General features: G+C 38.6%; 1 protein-coding gene across 3 annotated transcripts in view; it reads left to right on the forward strand.

The window, feature by feature from the left end:
- The window catches only part of DCK (deoxycytidine kinase), a 60,437-nt gene that overhangs the window by 20,715 nt on the left and 22,640 nt on the right, over positions 1 to 17,082 (forward strand). For 2 of the 3 annotated variants that reach the window (XR_005882342.1, XR_005882343.1), the window contains exons 6-7: positions 1,652 to 1,742; positions 3,801 to 3,953. Coding sequence is in view for 1 of the 3 variants with exons in the window: in XM_040966903.1 (XP_040822837.1) it covers positions 1,652 to 1,742; positions 3,801 to 3,827 (118 nt within the window). In the remaining 2 variants the exon portion in view is untranslated. Of the gene's footprint in view, positions 1 to 1,651; positions 1,743 to 3,800; positions 5,874 to 17,082 lie in introns of those variants that run through there. The other variant, XM_040966903.1, reaches the window with a different exon arrangement.

Genomic DNA, 17,082 nt, shown 5'->3' on the forward strand with positions numbered 1-17,082 from the left:
CTGAAGCCAGGAGCCAGAAACCTCTTTTGGGTCTCCCACATGTGTGCAGGGACCAAGGCACGTGGTCCGTACTCCACCGATTTCCCAGGGCGTACTAGGAAGCTGGATGGGAATGGAGTAGCTGAGACTATAACTGGTGCCCATATGGGTTGCTGAAGTTGCAGGGTGGAAAATTAACTTGTTTTGAGCTTCTGTGCTGGCTCCTAGATAGGATTTTAAGATCTAGTTTTTACTTGAAGGTTTATTTTTGGATGATTCAGTTACCCATGGCCTGCTATCCTCAAAACATATTAAATGGAATATTCCAGAAGTAAACAATCAGTTTTTAATTGCACAGCATTCTGAGGAGCATGATTAGAATCTGTCCAAGTTGGTTCAGCGTCGGCTGTGGAATCATCCCCTTGTCCCAGGTCTCCATGCTGCAGCCACCACTTGCCTGTTAGTCGCATTAGCTGATCTTGCTATCAAATCCAACGCTTGGATGTCTCAGTGCTGATGTTCAGCCAATCCCAATTTATTTAATAGCAGCCCCAAAGCACAAGAATAATGATGCTGGAAATTCAGATATGCTAAAGGGAAAACATGAAGTGCTCTTAAATAAAAACCAAAAAAACTCAAAAGAAAGGTGAGTGTTTCACTTAATGAAGAAAAACAAGTTATCCTCAAGTTATGAGGTTCTGTGATTCAAAGGAATTTTTTCTGTGTTAAATTATGACAGAAGAAAAAGAGTTTCATTCTAGTTTACTATTACATCTTGGACTATGAAATTTATAGCTGCAGCGTGTACGTGTCAGGTAAGAAGGAAAGCCATTAAATTTATGTATTTGGGTTTGTATTTGACAAAATACCGGTTGGAATAAGCCTGGGTACTATCTGTAATTTGAGGCAGCTCCAGGGGTCTTAGAGTGTTTCTCCTGTGGGTGAGGAACAATGTTAGGTATTTCAGATTTGATTCTTTGAATGTGACAGGAGAGGTGCTGTCACGTAGTTGTTGAGGGCAGGGATTGTCATGAGCCAGGTCGTGACTCAAGTGCAATCTCACTTAATAGTGTGTGATGTTGCACAGATGGACCCCCAAGGAAACTGTTGGGTGTATCTTGACAATAGGATGCTTTCCTCTGCCATGGTCCATACCTGCAATGTCAGGATACACTTAAGTAGCAAAATGATGGGCTTACGACTGTGTCTGGAGGACTACACCATTGTAATAATATAGTGGAAATCCGTGTGGGGAGGAGACGAAATCCTGAAGTCTATGGAACGGTATCATAAAATAAATGCATTAGTTAATTAAAAAAAAAAAAAAAGAAAACAAAACAGTGTGTGATCTGGCACAGCCATTGAGCTCAGAATGACTTTGGGGCTTTAGTTTTCTTCTCTCTAAAGTGTAAAAATATCTATTTTTTTATTACTTTGTTTTTGTGGAGACTCATGTGTCTCAGTGCATGGCTTTGCATATGTTTTACCTGAGATTTGTAGCTGCATAGACTGCCGTTCTGAGTGAGGAGGAAGGGACTGTCAGATGAGTACTGCTTGTGCAATGACTTTAGTGTTACACAATTAATACTTTGATTTTCCTATGATAGAAATTTTTAATGTTTGCATTTCAGTATTGCTTTTCTGATTATTCTGTTCATCTCCTTTTAAACAGGACCAACTTTGATTATCTGCAGGAGGTGCCTATCTTAACCTTGGATGTGAATGAAGACTTTAAAGACAAACATGAAAGTATGGTTGAAAAGGTATGCTTGGACAAAAAAACTGTATTATTTATAATCTCTAGAAGAATGTTCTAGAGAACCTTTTCTGATAGACAAGGTCATGCAAGAGACAGTGAACAGGTGACGTGTACTTGAGACTGTTAACAGAGTCTAAATCTGACTTTAAATTCCAGCTTGGTGACCTGGGCTAAAATAAGGAGCTCTTTCATCCTTTTCTCCATTTCCATTATCTGTAGGATGGGGATGATAGCAATGAGGACTGTTCTTTTTTTAATGCTTTCTCTGCTTTCTCCCTTTTATTTACTATTCTTCCCATAGCACCTATATTTAGAGATTTTAACAATAAACTTATCTTTTTTGAACAAAATCAATCCAGAGGATGTTGAAAGGTGTAAAATATGGATTGCTTTTATTCTGGGCTGAAATCCTGAGAGTAAAAGATTGAGTTTTGGATTTCATTTTGAACCATAAAGCATGAATTGACATTGCCTATTCTTTGAGTCAGTATTAATTTCTTCCTTAGCTCATTGGGAATTGATTGTCTATTTTTTTCAGTGAGTGGTTATCTGTACTGATTGAGGGACTGGCAGATAATCCATTAACGTACATTTAAGCAAATAGTAAGGGGAATTGTTCCATGATTATTCCTTTATACTCATTAACTAACTTAGTGATCTGTGATCTTAAGAAATTACAACTTCTTTTTCCTTAGTTTTGAGGAAAAGCTGATTTTCTTTTTCTTTCTCTTGTTATGAAATGACTGCTGTGTAATATAATAGGGTCTTGACATTCATAAGGGTGTATATTTCCAGAATTCTAAAATTCTCAAAAATTTTACATAGATACTATAGCACATAGTTCTTTCCCCCAATATAGAGTAAAGCCTATTTGGAAACTTGAAGTGACATCTTTTTACAAGTCAGTATTGTCAAAAACATAGATTGAAGTTGCTTAAGAGACTATAAAAATAAATTTGTCAACCTTTGTACAACTAACACCTCACTGTTAACTGAATCTGTGAATCCCTTTTGAAATTTTATTCAATGTTTTTGCTAAGAATTATGTCATTTATTTTTACTTTCATTGAAAATGCTATTTTTCAGTTACATTCACAAGACAGTGACTTTTGTGCTTTTCAGAGGATTTTTATGTAGCCTGTAGTAAGGATGTGAGAACAGCAGTCCAGCCTTGTGCTGACGCTGGCAGAGGCTTACTCATGCACCGGGTCCATGATTTTCCCCATGCTCTATCGTCGGTGCTCAGACACTGCAGAGCTGCTGTCCGTCTCACCTGGAAGGCTTTGTGAGCTGCAGTGTTTAGTAATGGTATCAGTGTTAAGGCTACATCAATGGCCTGTGGCATTTAAATGAACAGATTATAAAACTAATGTTTGGCTATTTTAGAGCTATTTCAGTTAAGATATTAAAAGAAATCACTTCTGAGTTTTTGGGGCCTTTTAGACCATTCATATTTTACTACTGAAGTATTTAACAGTGTTTGTTGGGAAAGTAAATTATATGGCATTATTACAGAGTTACCTCTAGTTGGGTATGCACTTTTTTTTTTTAAAGATATATTTATATGTTGGGAAAGCTGAGTTACAGAGAGGGAGCAGCAAATGCAGAGACAGCATCTTCCATCTGCTGCCTTACTCCCCCAAATGGGTGTGTTGGCCAGGGCCGGGCAGGCTGATGCCAGGAGCTTTTTCCAGTTCTCGCACGTGGGTTCAGGGACACAAATGTTTGGACCTTATTCTGCTACTTTCTCAGGTCATTAGTAGGGAACTGGCTCGGGAAGTGGAGCAGCTAGGACTCAAACCAGGGCCTGTATGCGATGCTGGCACTGCAGGCAGGAGCTTAACACACTGTGTGACAACTTTGGCCCCAGATTTACATTGTTAGATGAGCTGATTATAAGATATGAACAATTTTCAGAAAGTTCATAAATCACGTACTATTAAAAAAATGCACGAATTTCAAAATATTTTTACACTCAAACCTATTTTTTTAATTTTATGTTTTAAGGTACCCTAATTTCAAATTAGTCAGGGAATGGTAATAATATTGTTTCTCCCCTCAGGTCAAAGACTTTTTGAGTACTCTGTGATCTTGCCGAAGATGCATTTGGCCCTGATGGATTCCAGTGACTCAGCTCAGCGTATCTTCATAGCTCTGTGTTCATACAGGTCTTCAGGAAACCCAAGTTTTTAACCATTTTTATTCCAAGAAAAAGGTAGCACTCATGAATTCCATGTAAAGTTTTATGATCTATATCTTTTATTTTTTCCCCCTTCCTGCCTTCTTTCCTTTCCCTTTCCTTTCCCTTTCCCTTTCCCTTTCCTGATTTCCCTTATTCCTCTTTGTTTAAAATAGCAAAAGCATTTAATTATTCGTCACAGTAGGAAGTCTGCAGATAGTTGATTCTACCATCAGTACAGTGGTGAAGTTGTATGTTCCACAGACTCCTTCTGTCCTTCCCCAAATGCTCTTCCGCAGCAGGGTTTCTGTTTATTTTTATTTTCCATGGTGCTTCTCACTTCCCTGGTGACCATATCCTTAATTGGTAGTTTTATTGTAACATAGTAAATGGTGTGTGTCCTATGGAAATTATTATACCAATTAAAAGTTGAGAAGTGGAATTTATGGAAGTACAAGAATAAGGAATCTGATGTTTGTATTTTAACGTGTTTTTTTTTTTTTGATCAGATGCTTCCATTCCACCTTAATTTATATAGATATGGCCAAGTTTAGTATTTAATCACCTCACTGATATTAATAGGGCTGCCACCACCTTGTGGAGCACATTTAGTTTGTGCTCAGGTTGAGTGGGTCTTCCAAGTCTTTCAGTATTTCTCTTAACCTTTATTTTTGGTTCATAATAAGAGTAAACCTTTGTCCATACTTACATGTCATTTTGGATTACTGAAAAAGAAATCTTGACAGATAACTGAAAGTTGTTATGTAACAAAAGACTGAGTTTACATGAAGCTTAAAGTTGCTACCTGCCTTTTCCCTCTCAGACTATTATTTTTGCATAGAAATTATTGTGGTTAAACAATGTGTTTGCTCTGCGGCTGAGCATGGTTTTTCGTAGGTCTCTGACCGTAGCGGGACTCTGAGGGGCACATGGTATATAGGAAGTCTTCCTGTGGCTTTCCTGGGGTTCTGTACTGGAACTGTGGCTCCTGCTGGGTGAGAAAGGAGCAAATGAAGCTGTAGTCCATCACCTTCTTAGCAGTTCGGTCCATCGAGTCTTGCCTTTCCTATCCTGCCTCGTGCTGCCATCGGGGCCTGGCTGTTTTAAAGTTGAAATATCAATCACATAGTTTACACTGAAAGCATTGTGATCGCTCCTCGCTTCATAGCTTGCTTTATTTTGTATTGTTTGGCCTTGTTTCTGCCTTTTGGACAAGCAGGTGATAAAAAGTAATTTTGCTTTTTATGTGATATATCATTGAAGTATTACCATTTTTTTTTATTGAACATTTATAAATGCTAGGAGTTTGAAACCTCCATTAATATGTCACACATAATCTCAAAACGCCTTATGTGAATAATTGTATAACTGCTTGGATTTGTCTTAGCTCTGTATATGACTAAAGGGATTTTGTAAGGTATTTAAAAATACCATTGTATTTAACTTTTTTATTTTAATTTTATGTTTTAGAAAAACTGTGCTTTTTGGAATACGATTTTATTTTGAAACTACCCTTTTCCTTCCTAAAATGTCATCTTTTATATTTTGTTTCTTGTTCAAAGATGATAGTTTCTTTTTGGATTAATCGGTCTAAAGGCACTGACATTGAAACAGTGACTTAGTTTTAAATAACTTAATATTTAAGCTTTTCTTCTCTGTCTTTTTGGCTAGGTTTTTTTTTTTGTATACATGAGTTTGTCAATTTTATTACATGTTTGTTAATAAATAAGTTCAATTCTCATGAACTCTAAGGAAGGTGCATTCAATAATCTGTTTGGAATTAAAAGTGTGTTCCATTCTTGAAGAAAAACATAAAAATAAAAGATGTAAACAGGTTGCATGTTACATTGATTCTATTTCAAATGGAATCTTAACTCGGTGATTTTCAAAAGCCTTTAAAATGTGTAATGACTTCATCTGTAGGATTGGAGTACGCTAATAAAAATGTACTGTTTATTTATGATGACTGAAAGCTGTACTGATGTGGTAAAAAGAGACTGTTTTATTTTGGATCCGATTGTCCCTGTATTCCATTACCTTCCCTCACTGTTGCTCTGTGTAAGTGACTTTGTTGTGTAAGATTTGTTGGCTTTGTCCAGACTGAGTTCTTCTGCATCGGAAGCTTTGAGCCTTATGTAACGCTGCCTAGAGATGAGGCCTGTCATGTTCTACAGAACCGAATCTCAGAGTCTTTTTAAAGTGGTGCTATAAATTTTGCAACCTCCAGAAAGTTGATAGATTAAGTTGTTTATAAATGCATGTGCTGCTATAGCGGTGTAGCATAGTAAGCTGGACAACTGTGACGCCAGCTTCCCACATGGGTTTGAGTCCCACCCACGTGGGAACCGGAGACAGTTCTTGGCTGCTGGCTTCCGCCTGGCCCAGCGCTAGCCACTGTGGCCATTTAGAGAGTGAATTAGTGGATACAAGATTGTCTTCCTTGTTCCGTGTCCTCTCTGTAACTCTGCCTTTCAAATACATAAATAAATGTGAAAAAAAGTCAAATGGTTAACAAATCCTGAAAAATAGTAACCTTTATCTGACAAATGTTGCTTTCAATAATTTTGAAATAATTTTAGGTATAATGAAAGTTGCCCATCGTCTGGTTATCCCCCATGGGAACACAGTAGATAAGTGCAGTATATACCCTAACCAGAATATTGCTATTAGTTTCTGGCTCATGGCAAAACTGATTAGAAAGTATGGCGGCAGACAACCATCCTAGAGGCAGCTTCATTTCTTTCCAATATTCATATCTTTTACTTATTTATTTTGTCTAATTACATTATCTAGGATTTCCATTGGCATTTATTTAAGATTTATTTTCATTCCGAAGACAGATTTTACAGAGAGAAGGAGAGACTGAGAGAGATCTTCCATCTACTCATTCATTCCCCAAGTGACTGCAGTGGCTGGTGCTGGGCCCATCCAAAGCCAGGAGCCAGGAGCTTCTTCTGGGTCTCGCAGGTAGATGCAGGGGCCCAAGGATTTGGGTCACTCTGTTTTTTTCCCAGGTGATAAATAGGGAAGCTGGATCAGAAGTGAAGCAGCTAGGACAGGAACCTGTGCCCCTCTGGGATGCTGGCAGCACAGGTGGAGACTAAGCTTACCACACCACAGCTAGGAGCTCCATTAGCATTCAGTTAATGTTGACAAGCAGTGATGTAAGAAGACAAGAAGACACCTTTGCTGTGTATTCCTGATCTTAACGGAAGCATTTTGAGTTTCTCACCATTAATGCTTATAATATTCCTGTAGGTTTTTCGTGGATGTTCTTTATCAAATTGAGGTAGTTAGTAGCCTCCTATCCCTAGTTTGCAGAGTTTTTTTTTTTTTTTTTTTTTTAAGATTTATTTACTTATTCAAAAGGCAGAGTGACAGAGGTTTCTACCTTCACTTTCCAGATGGGTGCAGTAGCAGAGCCTGAGCCAGGCTGAGATGAGGAGTTAGGCATCCAGATGTCCCAGGCCTCTTGAATGGGTAGCAGGAACCGCAGTGCTTCTGCCCTCATCCACTGCTTCCCAGGCACCTTAACAGGCACTGGGTGGCAAGCGGAGGGGCCAGGACCCGTTGGCCTTCCCATTTGGGATGTGGGATACCCAAGTGTTAACTGTGTCACAGTGACTGCCATGAAAGGATGTTGGGTTTTGTCAAGTGTTTTTTTCAAAAATGTGAATAAAATTGTGATAACCTGTTGAATGCAGTTTCTTACGTTGACTGAATTCTGAGCCGTGCCTACCAAAGATGATGAATGCCACTTGATCATTATTTATAATTATTTCCATATGTCGAATCCAGTTTGCTAGAATATTTTGAGGTGTCTGTTCATAAGAAACACTATCTGCATTCTCTGGTAAATATGTGTGTCTGATTTTAGTGTTGTTATACTAACTTCCCAGAATGAAGTAAATTTATTTTCTCTGCTTCGGTCTTCAGGAGATTGTAGAAAATTGATCTTTTTATTTTGCTTAAGTGTTTAGTAGAATTCGCGCAGTACACCAGTCTGGACCCAGTGCTTCCTGTATTTCATAGTAAATAATCATTGATTTTACTTTTTAGAAAGATTTATTTATTTACTTGAAAGTTACAGAGAGGAATAGGGATAGACAAAAAGAGTGAGAGATCCCCCGTCTGCTGTCCATATGGCCAGGGCTGGGTTAGGAGTGGAACAGCCGGGGCTCGAACCAACACTGCTATAGGATGCCAGTGTCCGGCAGCCACTTAACATGCTATGACATAACAACAGCCCCTGAAACTACAAACTCGTGGAGCTAGTCATAGTTTATGCTAATATCATATAAAAGTATATATAGACATGAGTTTCTGGTGAAAAATCCTCTATCAAGTATTCCATTGATTTGTTTCTTTGCCTTTCTTGGGGAGGGGAGACAAGGATTCTCACTTGCTGATTTATTTCCCAGACGCCCAGAATAGCTGGGGCTTGCTGGTTAGAAGCCAGGGGTCTACTCCCAATCCACACCCCGGGGGGCTGGGCAGAGACTCCAGTGCGTGAACTGTCATGCACTGCCCTACACAGAGCCTGTACGTCAGACACGCAGCTGGCAGTAGAAGATGCAGCACTCAGACTAGGATCTGATACGGCAGTGTCCGAAGTGCCGCCTTAACCATGGGCAGGTGCCCATCTGAAGGCTTTTCTAGCTCGAAAATTTGAGCCTTCATCAGGTGAGCCTTAGCTGTGAATGCCAGTTCAGGAGAGGTACAGTGGCACAATGAAATATCAGATGATTACCACAGTGATTAGATAAGCTGCAGCCGGATGCTGGAAGCTATAAGGCAAACTACCTCATTGAAGGAATTGCAAAGAAAAAAACACTAAAAGAGAATGTGTATTCTGTATGATGCGGACTGGAGTTAGCTACAACGGGTTGTTTGATAGTATTGCAGAGTTGAGCAATGCTTTAATGATTTTCTGCCTGCTAGAAACGTTCAGTGTTAATAGGAGGGTTTAACATGTGCAGTTACAGTGTACCCAACAGAGATTTGATTCTCACTTGATCATGACAGTATTTAATACTTGGTGTACATAGACCATTGATGTCTAAAGTGATTTTAAAAATATATTTCTGTGAATAACTACCATATTATTGAAAAAGGGTTCTAAGAGAATCTGGAGAACTGGCCTTTTATCTTACAACACCTGCAAGAATCATCTCAAAGTTAGGGCTGAAACTAAATCTACTAGAAGAAAATGGGAAAGTTCATGACAGTGGCCTGGGAAATGATTTTTTTTTTTTAAAGATTTTCCCCAAAATGGTCAGTAAAAGAAAAAAAAAAAAAGATTATATTGAACCAAAGCTTTTGCACAACCAAGAAGACAACAGGGAAGAGACAACCTATGGACTGGGACAGAATATAATCACTTTGGTAAGGAATTAACATCCTAAGCATGGAATGAAAACAACTAAATGAAAAAATATCTCAAAAAACGGCAAAGCGCCAGAATAGACATTACCACCTGGAAAATGTCCAGCATCACTAATCATAATAGAAATGCAAATTAAGATCACACCTGTCAGGATGACTATTCTAAAAGAAGAAAGGAAGCGTTGGCAATGGTGTGGACAGAAGTAAACTTTTGTACACTGCTAATGGAAATGTAAAGTATGTCATGGAAAACTGGTCGTGCCTCACACACCTTGCCAGGTGATCTGTCAACCCCACTTCTGGGTGTGCACCCAGGGAATCGGAAGTGAGTGTTTGGAAGACATACCTATGCGTGCATGTTAGTTGCAGCATAACCAATATATGGAGTTAACCCAAATGTCCACCAATGCATGAATGAAGAAAATACAGTATTTATGCATAAAGTGGTACTACTTTGGTCTTGCTGGAGATCCTGTCGTTTACAAGCTTGGTTAACCTGGGCAGAGAAGGACAGCTAGTGCATAGTCTCACTTGCGTATGGAATCTGCAACTCGAAAGTGACAAGCAGAGTGGTGGCTACCAGAAGCCAGTCGGTATAAACTAAGGGGAAATGTTGGGTGAAGGATGCAAAGTTTCAGGTAGGAGGAATTTTTTGAAATCTATTATAGCCTTGTGACCACCTAATTTATATTTTGAAGGTTCTAAACAATTTTCACATGTTTTCATCAGAATATTTGGCTATGTCAACTAACTTGTCACTCATTCCACATTGTGTACATTTATTAGAACGTTATTTTGTGCTTTGTAATATATACGATTAGTAATATTTTGGCAGGGAAAGAATCAGTAGTTCCAACCATTTGCCACATGGGGTCGTTATATACTCGCTTACTTGCTGTGCTCTGGCTTTCATTCATCCAAGCATTGTTTTGATGGTGAGTAGTTGGGTAAAGATTGGAACTGATGAGAGGCATATTGAATTGTCAGTCCAAAGGCTTACTGATGAAGAACTACTTGATTTAATATTTTATGTGTACAGATATTGGGGAAAGATGAGCTCTTGCATTAAATATAAGCAATTGTAAGAGCAGTGCTTTTAGAATTAATAGAAGAAAGTTTACTGCACATAGCCTAGCTGTTTATCTGATTGAATAATATCAATTGCTGAGTTTTTATGGGGTGATATTAGGTAATTGTGCTTAATAAGTTTCCCAGGAAATTTAAAGTTTTAATGTTCACTCATTAGACTGAATATTAAGGGCCTAATTACAGGACTGTTTACCATTTGCTTAGCAACTATGTGTACAAAGAAACTTACAGTTAATTTTCATATTCCATGAGACTGTGGAGTTTTGATTGTTTTTCCATGAAGGAAGGGTATACTTAACAGAAATGTCATCTAGAAAATGATTAAGAGTTAGATGAGTTGTGATTTTTGAGGCAAATATGTTATCTTTTAATGTTTTTTTGTGTCATTTAAAAAAGTTTATTTTTACTTGAAAAGCAGATTTTACAGAGAAGAAATAGGTCTTTGATGCACTGGTTCACTCCGCAGATGGCTGTAGCAGCCAGAGCTGAGCTCAGCCAAAGGCAGGAGCCAGGGACCTCTTTCAGGACTCCCCTAGTGGTGCAGGGTCCCAAGGCTTTGGAACATCCTTAGCTGCTTTCCAAGGCCATTAGCAGGGAGCTGGATCTGAAGTGGAGCCGCTGGTACACAAATTGGCACCCGTATGGGATGCTGGCTCTGCCAAGGCTCTGGCCCCTGGTGTCATTTCAAAACATGCTGGTAATAACTGCTACTTTGGTGACATTGATATATTTATATGCGTGTAGGGGTGCATTTGAACATTATTAAATTTGCTATTTATCCCCTTTTTATTTAATATGTGAACAAATGTTTGCTGTTGCTGTTAACTCGCTGTTACTGTTAGCTAAGGTGGAATCACTATACTAAATGTAAATTTGAAAATTGGCTAATAAACATTTTAAAAAGCTATAGTGTATTTAAAATAGTGGCTATCAGAGCACTGACTTAGGACAGTCAAGATTGGCAAAAGTTACCATTTTGCTAATGGTTATACTGGTTGCTAGGTTGGCAAATCTGTTTGTGTGCTGTAACAGTCTCTCATAGACTAGGTAGTTTATGAAGACAGTAACTTTTCATGGTTCTGGGTTTTGGAAAGCGCAAGGTGCAGGCAGGTGTGTTGTCTAGTAAGGACCTGGTCTCCAACATGGTCCTTGATCCTGGACCTTGGCAAGGATGAAACTGCTTTCTTCCCATGATAGAGATGGGGAGAGAGTGGAACCTGGGATCCTATGTTAGCATTAAATCACACAGAAGGCACAGACCTCATCACTTAAGTACCTCCCCTTGGGCCCCACCTCCCAGCATGGTTGTATTGGGAAATGAGTTTCAACGTGAATTTTGGAGGGGACAAAAACAGTCAGACCATAGCATAAATGAAGTAAAGTTGTAAAGCATGGTGGCTTTCTATAGATAACCCTAAACTTCCAGCTGAATATTGTCCTGTTCAGAGAGTACTTATTGATACTATGTTTAATAGCAAAGATTATGAGATTTTCAAAACACCATTCAATCTGGGTTTAGAAACATACATTTTAAAAATGTGATGTATTTGTGTGTGTGTGTTTGTAATGATGTTTTACAATACCTGAGAGACAGAGCTGCCATTCACTGGCTTACTCTGCAAATGCTTGCCATGTCTGGAGCTTATCTGAGGCTAAAGCTGGCGGCCAGAAACTCAGTCCAGTTCTCCCACGTGGGTGGCAGGAATCATCTCTACGGCTTCCTAGGGACTGCATTAGCAGGAAGCTGGAGTCATGAGTTGGAGTCAGGAATGGAAAGCAGGTGCTCACTTATGGTTCTTTTTAATTTTTTGAAATTCATAATTCCAGGTGCACAAATTCCATATATTTTAAACATACAAATATGGGAACATAGTGCTCAAGTATGGTTCTTAACTGCTAAATTAAATATTTATTAAAAGATTTATTTTTTGGCATAAAAATTGATTAAAATGTTTTTTTAATTTAAAATGCTTAAAAATAAAAATATATATTAAAATAAAAAATATATGTGTATATTTTTGGGAAGGCAGATCAAATTTATGGAGAGAAGGAGAGACAGATCTTCCATCCACTGGTTCACCCCAAATGGCTGCTATGGCCAGAGCTGAGCTGATCAGGAGCCGAGGAGCTTCTTCGGGGTCATCCACTCGGGTGCAGGGACCCGAGGCTTTGGGCCATCCTCTACTGCTTTCCAGGCCAGGGAGTTGGAAGGGAAGTGGAGCAGCTGGGCCACAAACTGGTGTCCATATGGGAACCCAGTGTTTGGAAGGTAAGGATTTAGCTGTTGAGCCATTGTGTCAGGCCCACTTCTCGTTTTAAAAAATCATAAATAATATAGTGATAAGACCAGTGAATAATTTGTGTAAGCAAATAATAGCTACTTTAAGTCATAAAAGAAAGTAATGAGGCACTTTATACAATAAACAGTGTTCTGTTTATATTTGTGAAAGCAATTCATATTTTTCTGATTCAGATGTTCTGACTAAAGTCAAACTAATCTGAACAGGTAACCTCTCACTGTGATTACTTTGAAGATATTTCTAAATGAAGAAGATTCTGGTGTTTCTTTAAAAATGCGATCCCTGCTATGTTTGTGTCTGGTGTATATACTGGCAGTCATTGTTATGTAGAATTTATATTTAGTATTTTTTTTAGCATAACAGAGTCTGTAATAATTAAAAACTTACGCTTCTGGGACAGGTTGGTCTACTTTATAACTTTGGGCAAGATGTAACCTTGATCAAGTAATGCCTTCCAATTTCCTTCTTTGTAATATGGCTGTGAGTAATAGTACCCACCTATCAGGTTGTGCAGCTTAAAGACAATGCTCATGTAAAGCATTTGAAACAATGTTTAATAAATTAACCATTATGGATTGCTGTTGTATGTATCCTTTCCCTTGATGTCTTGATTTTTGGATAATTGGCAAGTAACAGTTATTTAAAAGAGTGCAAAGGGTAGAATTTTAGTAAGATATCCATTGTATTTTTTAAGTGGAATAGTATTGGTATTCTACTATTTATTTTTTAAAGTAGGCAGGATGTATGCGTGGATATAGGTTTATCAAACTGTTCGCAATGGTTATCTGGGAAGAAGGGATTAGGGGACTGGTTGATGTTCTTGGGAGTGTGAGTACCCCTCGTATAACAAGCAAACATTAGGCAATTCATTTAATATTAAATCTATTCATTCAGCAAGAATTTACTGAGCTCCTTCCTAGTGCATGCCAGAGACTGGTGAAATATCAAGTACATGGTTAGGCAATACTCTTTTCCCCTGGGGGAAGGTTGACCTTACCTAAATGGGGTTGGATTGCTTTTCTAGTCCTCGGCATTTTCTTTTATTTTTGTGCTCTGTGCTTTCATTTTGTGAATTGTGCTAAATATAAAAAAAAAATTTTATATCTTCATTAATGCTTCAGAGAACTACAGTGCATGCAAAAATGCTAATTTATTTAATTATTGCTAATTTATTTATTTAATAAATGCTAATTTATTTAATTATTTAATTTATTAATTATTTATAAATCTAAAAGTAGCATCTTGGATGAGTTGCTCCAAGTGGTTTAAGAGGCCCGAGTCTCACACAGGAGTGCCTAGGTCAGTACTAGACTCCAGCTTCCTGCTCTTGTATGTCAGGGGAAGCAGTGATGGTGGTTTGGGCAGCTGGGCTTCTGCCACCCACGTGGGAGATGTGGGTTGAATTCTTGGCTTCCGGTGTTTTGGCTTGGCCTAGACTGGACCTTTGCAAGCATTTAGGGAGTGAGGCAGTAGATGGTGAGTTCCCTCCCCTCTCCTACCCACCTCTGCAATCCTCTCCCTTTCTACTCCCACCTGCCTTCCTCTGAAATAAACTCAAACTTTTTAAGGAATTTTGTTTTTGGATTGTGAAAGTAATTATGTATTTTGGGAACCTCTCAGGAGATTTTGATGCCCAATACTCCTCTAACACCCAGAGACCTTTCTTCTCTGGGGAAGTGGAAGTGCTAACAGGCTATTGGTTATTATTTATTATTTCTAAGCAAGGTATGTAAAAAATTTTTTATACACAGAGTAGTTTGTAAGAAAGCTATATTAGATCTGTATATCTAAGTTCTATTGAGAAATTGCTTGTGTTTTTTAGTTTTGGCCAAAGTCTTATTTCATTTGGATAAGAGTATTATGATTCATGTCATGTGTCCATGTTTCTGCCCCGGAGAAGTGATCAAAGGGGCCACTTTTACATGTGTCTTCAAGGACCAGGTTCTAGGCTGCAGACTTAAGTCCTGCCTCAACCTCATACTTGTTCAAGTTCCATATATACATATATTCATCTAGAAGAACAGTAATGGAGGCAGGTGTACGGAGAAGGTACAGTGCAATATTCATCTCTACTCCTGAACAAAGATGTTCTGATGAAACTGTTACATATATCTTGACAATAAAATTCTAGACTTTTTACTGTTGCCTATACCTACAATGTCATAATAGAATTAAACAGGAGAATGATGGATTTGTGTCTGTTGTTGAAGGACTATACTATTGTAATACAGGGGAAAACGTGTGTGTGGGGGATGTAGAAGGGAGACCCCTGAGTCTAAGGAACTGTATCATGAAAAATAAAATTTTTTTAAAAAGGAAAGAAAGTTATATTTCCTGAAACAGTGTGCAGGTATTCTGTACAGTAGAAGTCCTTGACTGGTTTTTATTTCTTGAACTGTAAAATCTGTCTCAGATTAAACCAAGGCAATCAAGACAAAATGGGAGGCATTCCTAATGTAATGGGTTCCAGAGCATTGTTTGATATAGAAAATAAAATATTCCTGAAAAGTAATTTTTAAACAATTGTTTTAAAAATATTTATTTTTATTTATTTGAAGGGCAGAGTTACAGAAACACAGAGAGAGAGAGAGGGAGAGAGAATGAATCTTCCATCCTCTGGTTCCCTGCCCACATGGCTGCAGTGGTTAGTGGCGGACCAGACTGAAGCCAGGCATTCCCTGGCCTCCCGCATGGGTGGCAGGAACCCAAGCACATGGCCATCTTTCATTACTTTTGTGGGCGTGTCAACAGGCAGCTGGATCAAAAGTGGAGCAACCAGGACTCACACCGGTGCCTGTAAGTGGTGCTAATATTGCAGGCAGTCACTTTACTTAGCAGAACACAGCACAGGCCCCTGAAAATATTTTCAAAGTCTACTGGAAATGCCACAATATCCTATATCCTTATATTCACTGTGTATCTGTATGTGTATGTTTGTATACCTGTTTTCTAGATTTGTGTTATCCTGTTCATTCTAAATCAAAATTCTGAATTCCTTGTTGAAAATATAAAAAACATTTTTTTTTCTGAAACTATCAGCCAATTTTATTGATGCTTTTATGCTGAGTAAGAAATACCTAATCCTGACTTAAATGTACGTAAAAGTGAAAGTAGCACAGTAGTTAAAGGCACTGTTAGGGAAACCTGCATCCTGTGCTAGATTTGATTCCAGCTCAACTTCTGATCCGGCTTCCTGCTTGTTGCACCCTGGGAGGCAGCAGCGATAGCTCCTGCCAGCCGCAGGGGAGACCTGAATTGAGTTCTAGGCTCCTGACCTTAACCTACCCTGGCCCTGGTGGATGTGTGCTGCTGAGGAGAGAAGGGAAGATCCCTTGGTCTCTTCCTCTCTCTGTCACTCTGCTTTCCAAGTAATTCTTTTTATTAAAAAATTCAAAAAGCTATGCTAAGCACTTTCTGTACATTACCTGCTCCCTCACCCTGCCCTTACAGAATGAAATTAAAATCCATGCTTCAGTAAAATCATAATTCATTACACTTTGAGTACCTTAGGAGTTGCTCTCTAAAAGCTGAAACTTTCAGTGTTGCCTTTAATTTCCATTTTCTATTGGAATTTTACAGAAGATTGTGGTGCGTGTGATAAATACGGAGTTTGAAAGTGAATCTTCCCCATTTATTTGAACCTTAGTCAAGCTTCCCATTCCATGAGTCTTAAGTTTCTCATTTTTCAAATTGTCATGCTAGAACCTGTCCATGACACAGGCTTGTTTTAAGGAACTGGTAACAAAAATCTGCAGAAGAATTTTAAAATTGTGAAAAATATGAATGTTAACAGTTATAATTCAAGGAGCTCCAAGACAGAAAAATAAAAGACTAAGGCAACACTTGACTCCGGCCAGCTGTCAGATTTCCTTGCAGAGCAAATGGAAGCTGAGTATGGGAGCTCTCCTGTAAGAGATGCAGGAGAGGAGGTTACATCTTACGGAGCAGAAGGTGCAGAGTTTCTGGCAGACCACCTATCTAGATCTCAGGATGAGATGAAATCTAATTCTTTTTGTCTGTACTCTATTAACTTTGAAAAAGCCAGATTTTTGATACCTAGTGCTTAGGGGGAAAAATCAGAAGAGCAGGGCGAAATGGTGTGTCTGTCCACCACAAGCTGCTATTTTTAGATGGGCTAGGAAGCCCTATTTGGCTGCCTCTGCCCATCTCATTTGGCAACTCTTGAGCCTGCATCATTCAGAAGATACAAGAGGCTTAGAAGGTGGAAAAGCGGGTTTCTTTGATTTTTCAGACATCACTGCTGAAAAATATCACTTTAAAGAGTTTGAAGGACGTTAACTGTAAGTAAAACAATTAACTTTGGGGGCAAATAAACCTGATGCATTTCCGCATTTCTGCCTAAATAGGGGGTGAGGAGTTGATTAACCTTC

The sequence above is a fragment of the Ochotona curzoniae genome, unplaced genomic scaffold (assembly GCF_017591425.1).
Source record: "Ochotona curzoniae isolate NIBS_2020 unplaced genomic scaffold, NIBS_Ocur_1.0 scaffold_4506, whole genome shotgun sequence".
NCBI classification, from domain to species: Eukaryota; Metazoa; Chordata; class Mammalia; order Lagomorpha; family Ochotonidae; genus Ochotona; species Ochotona curzoniae.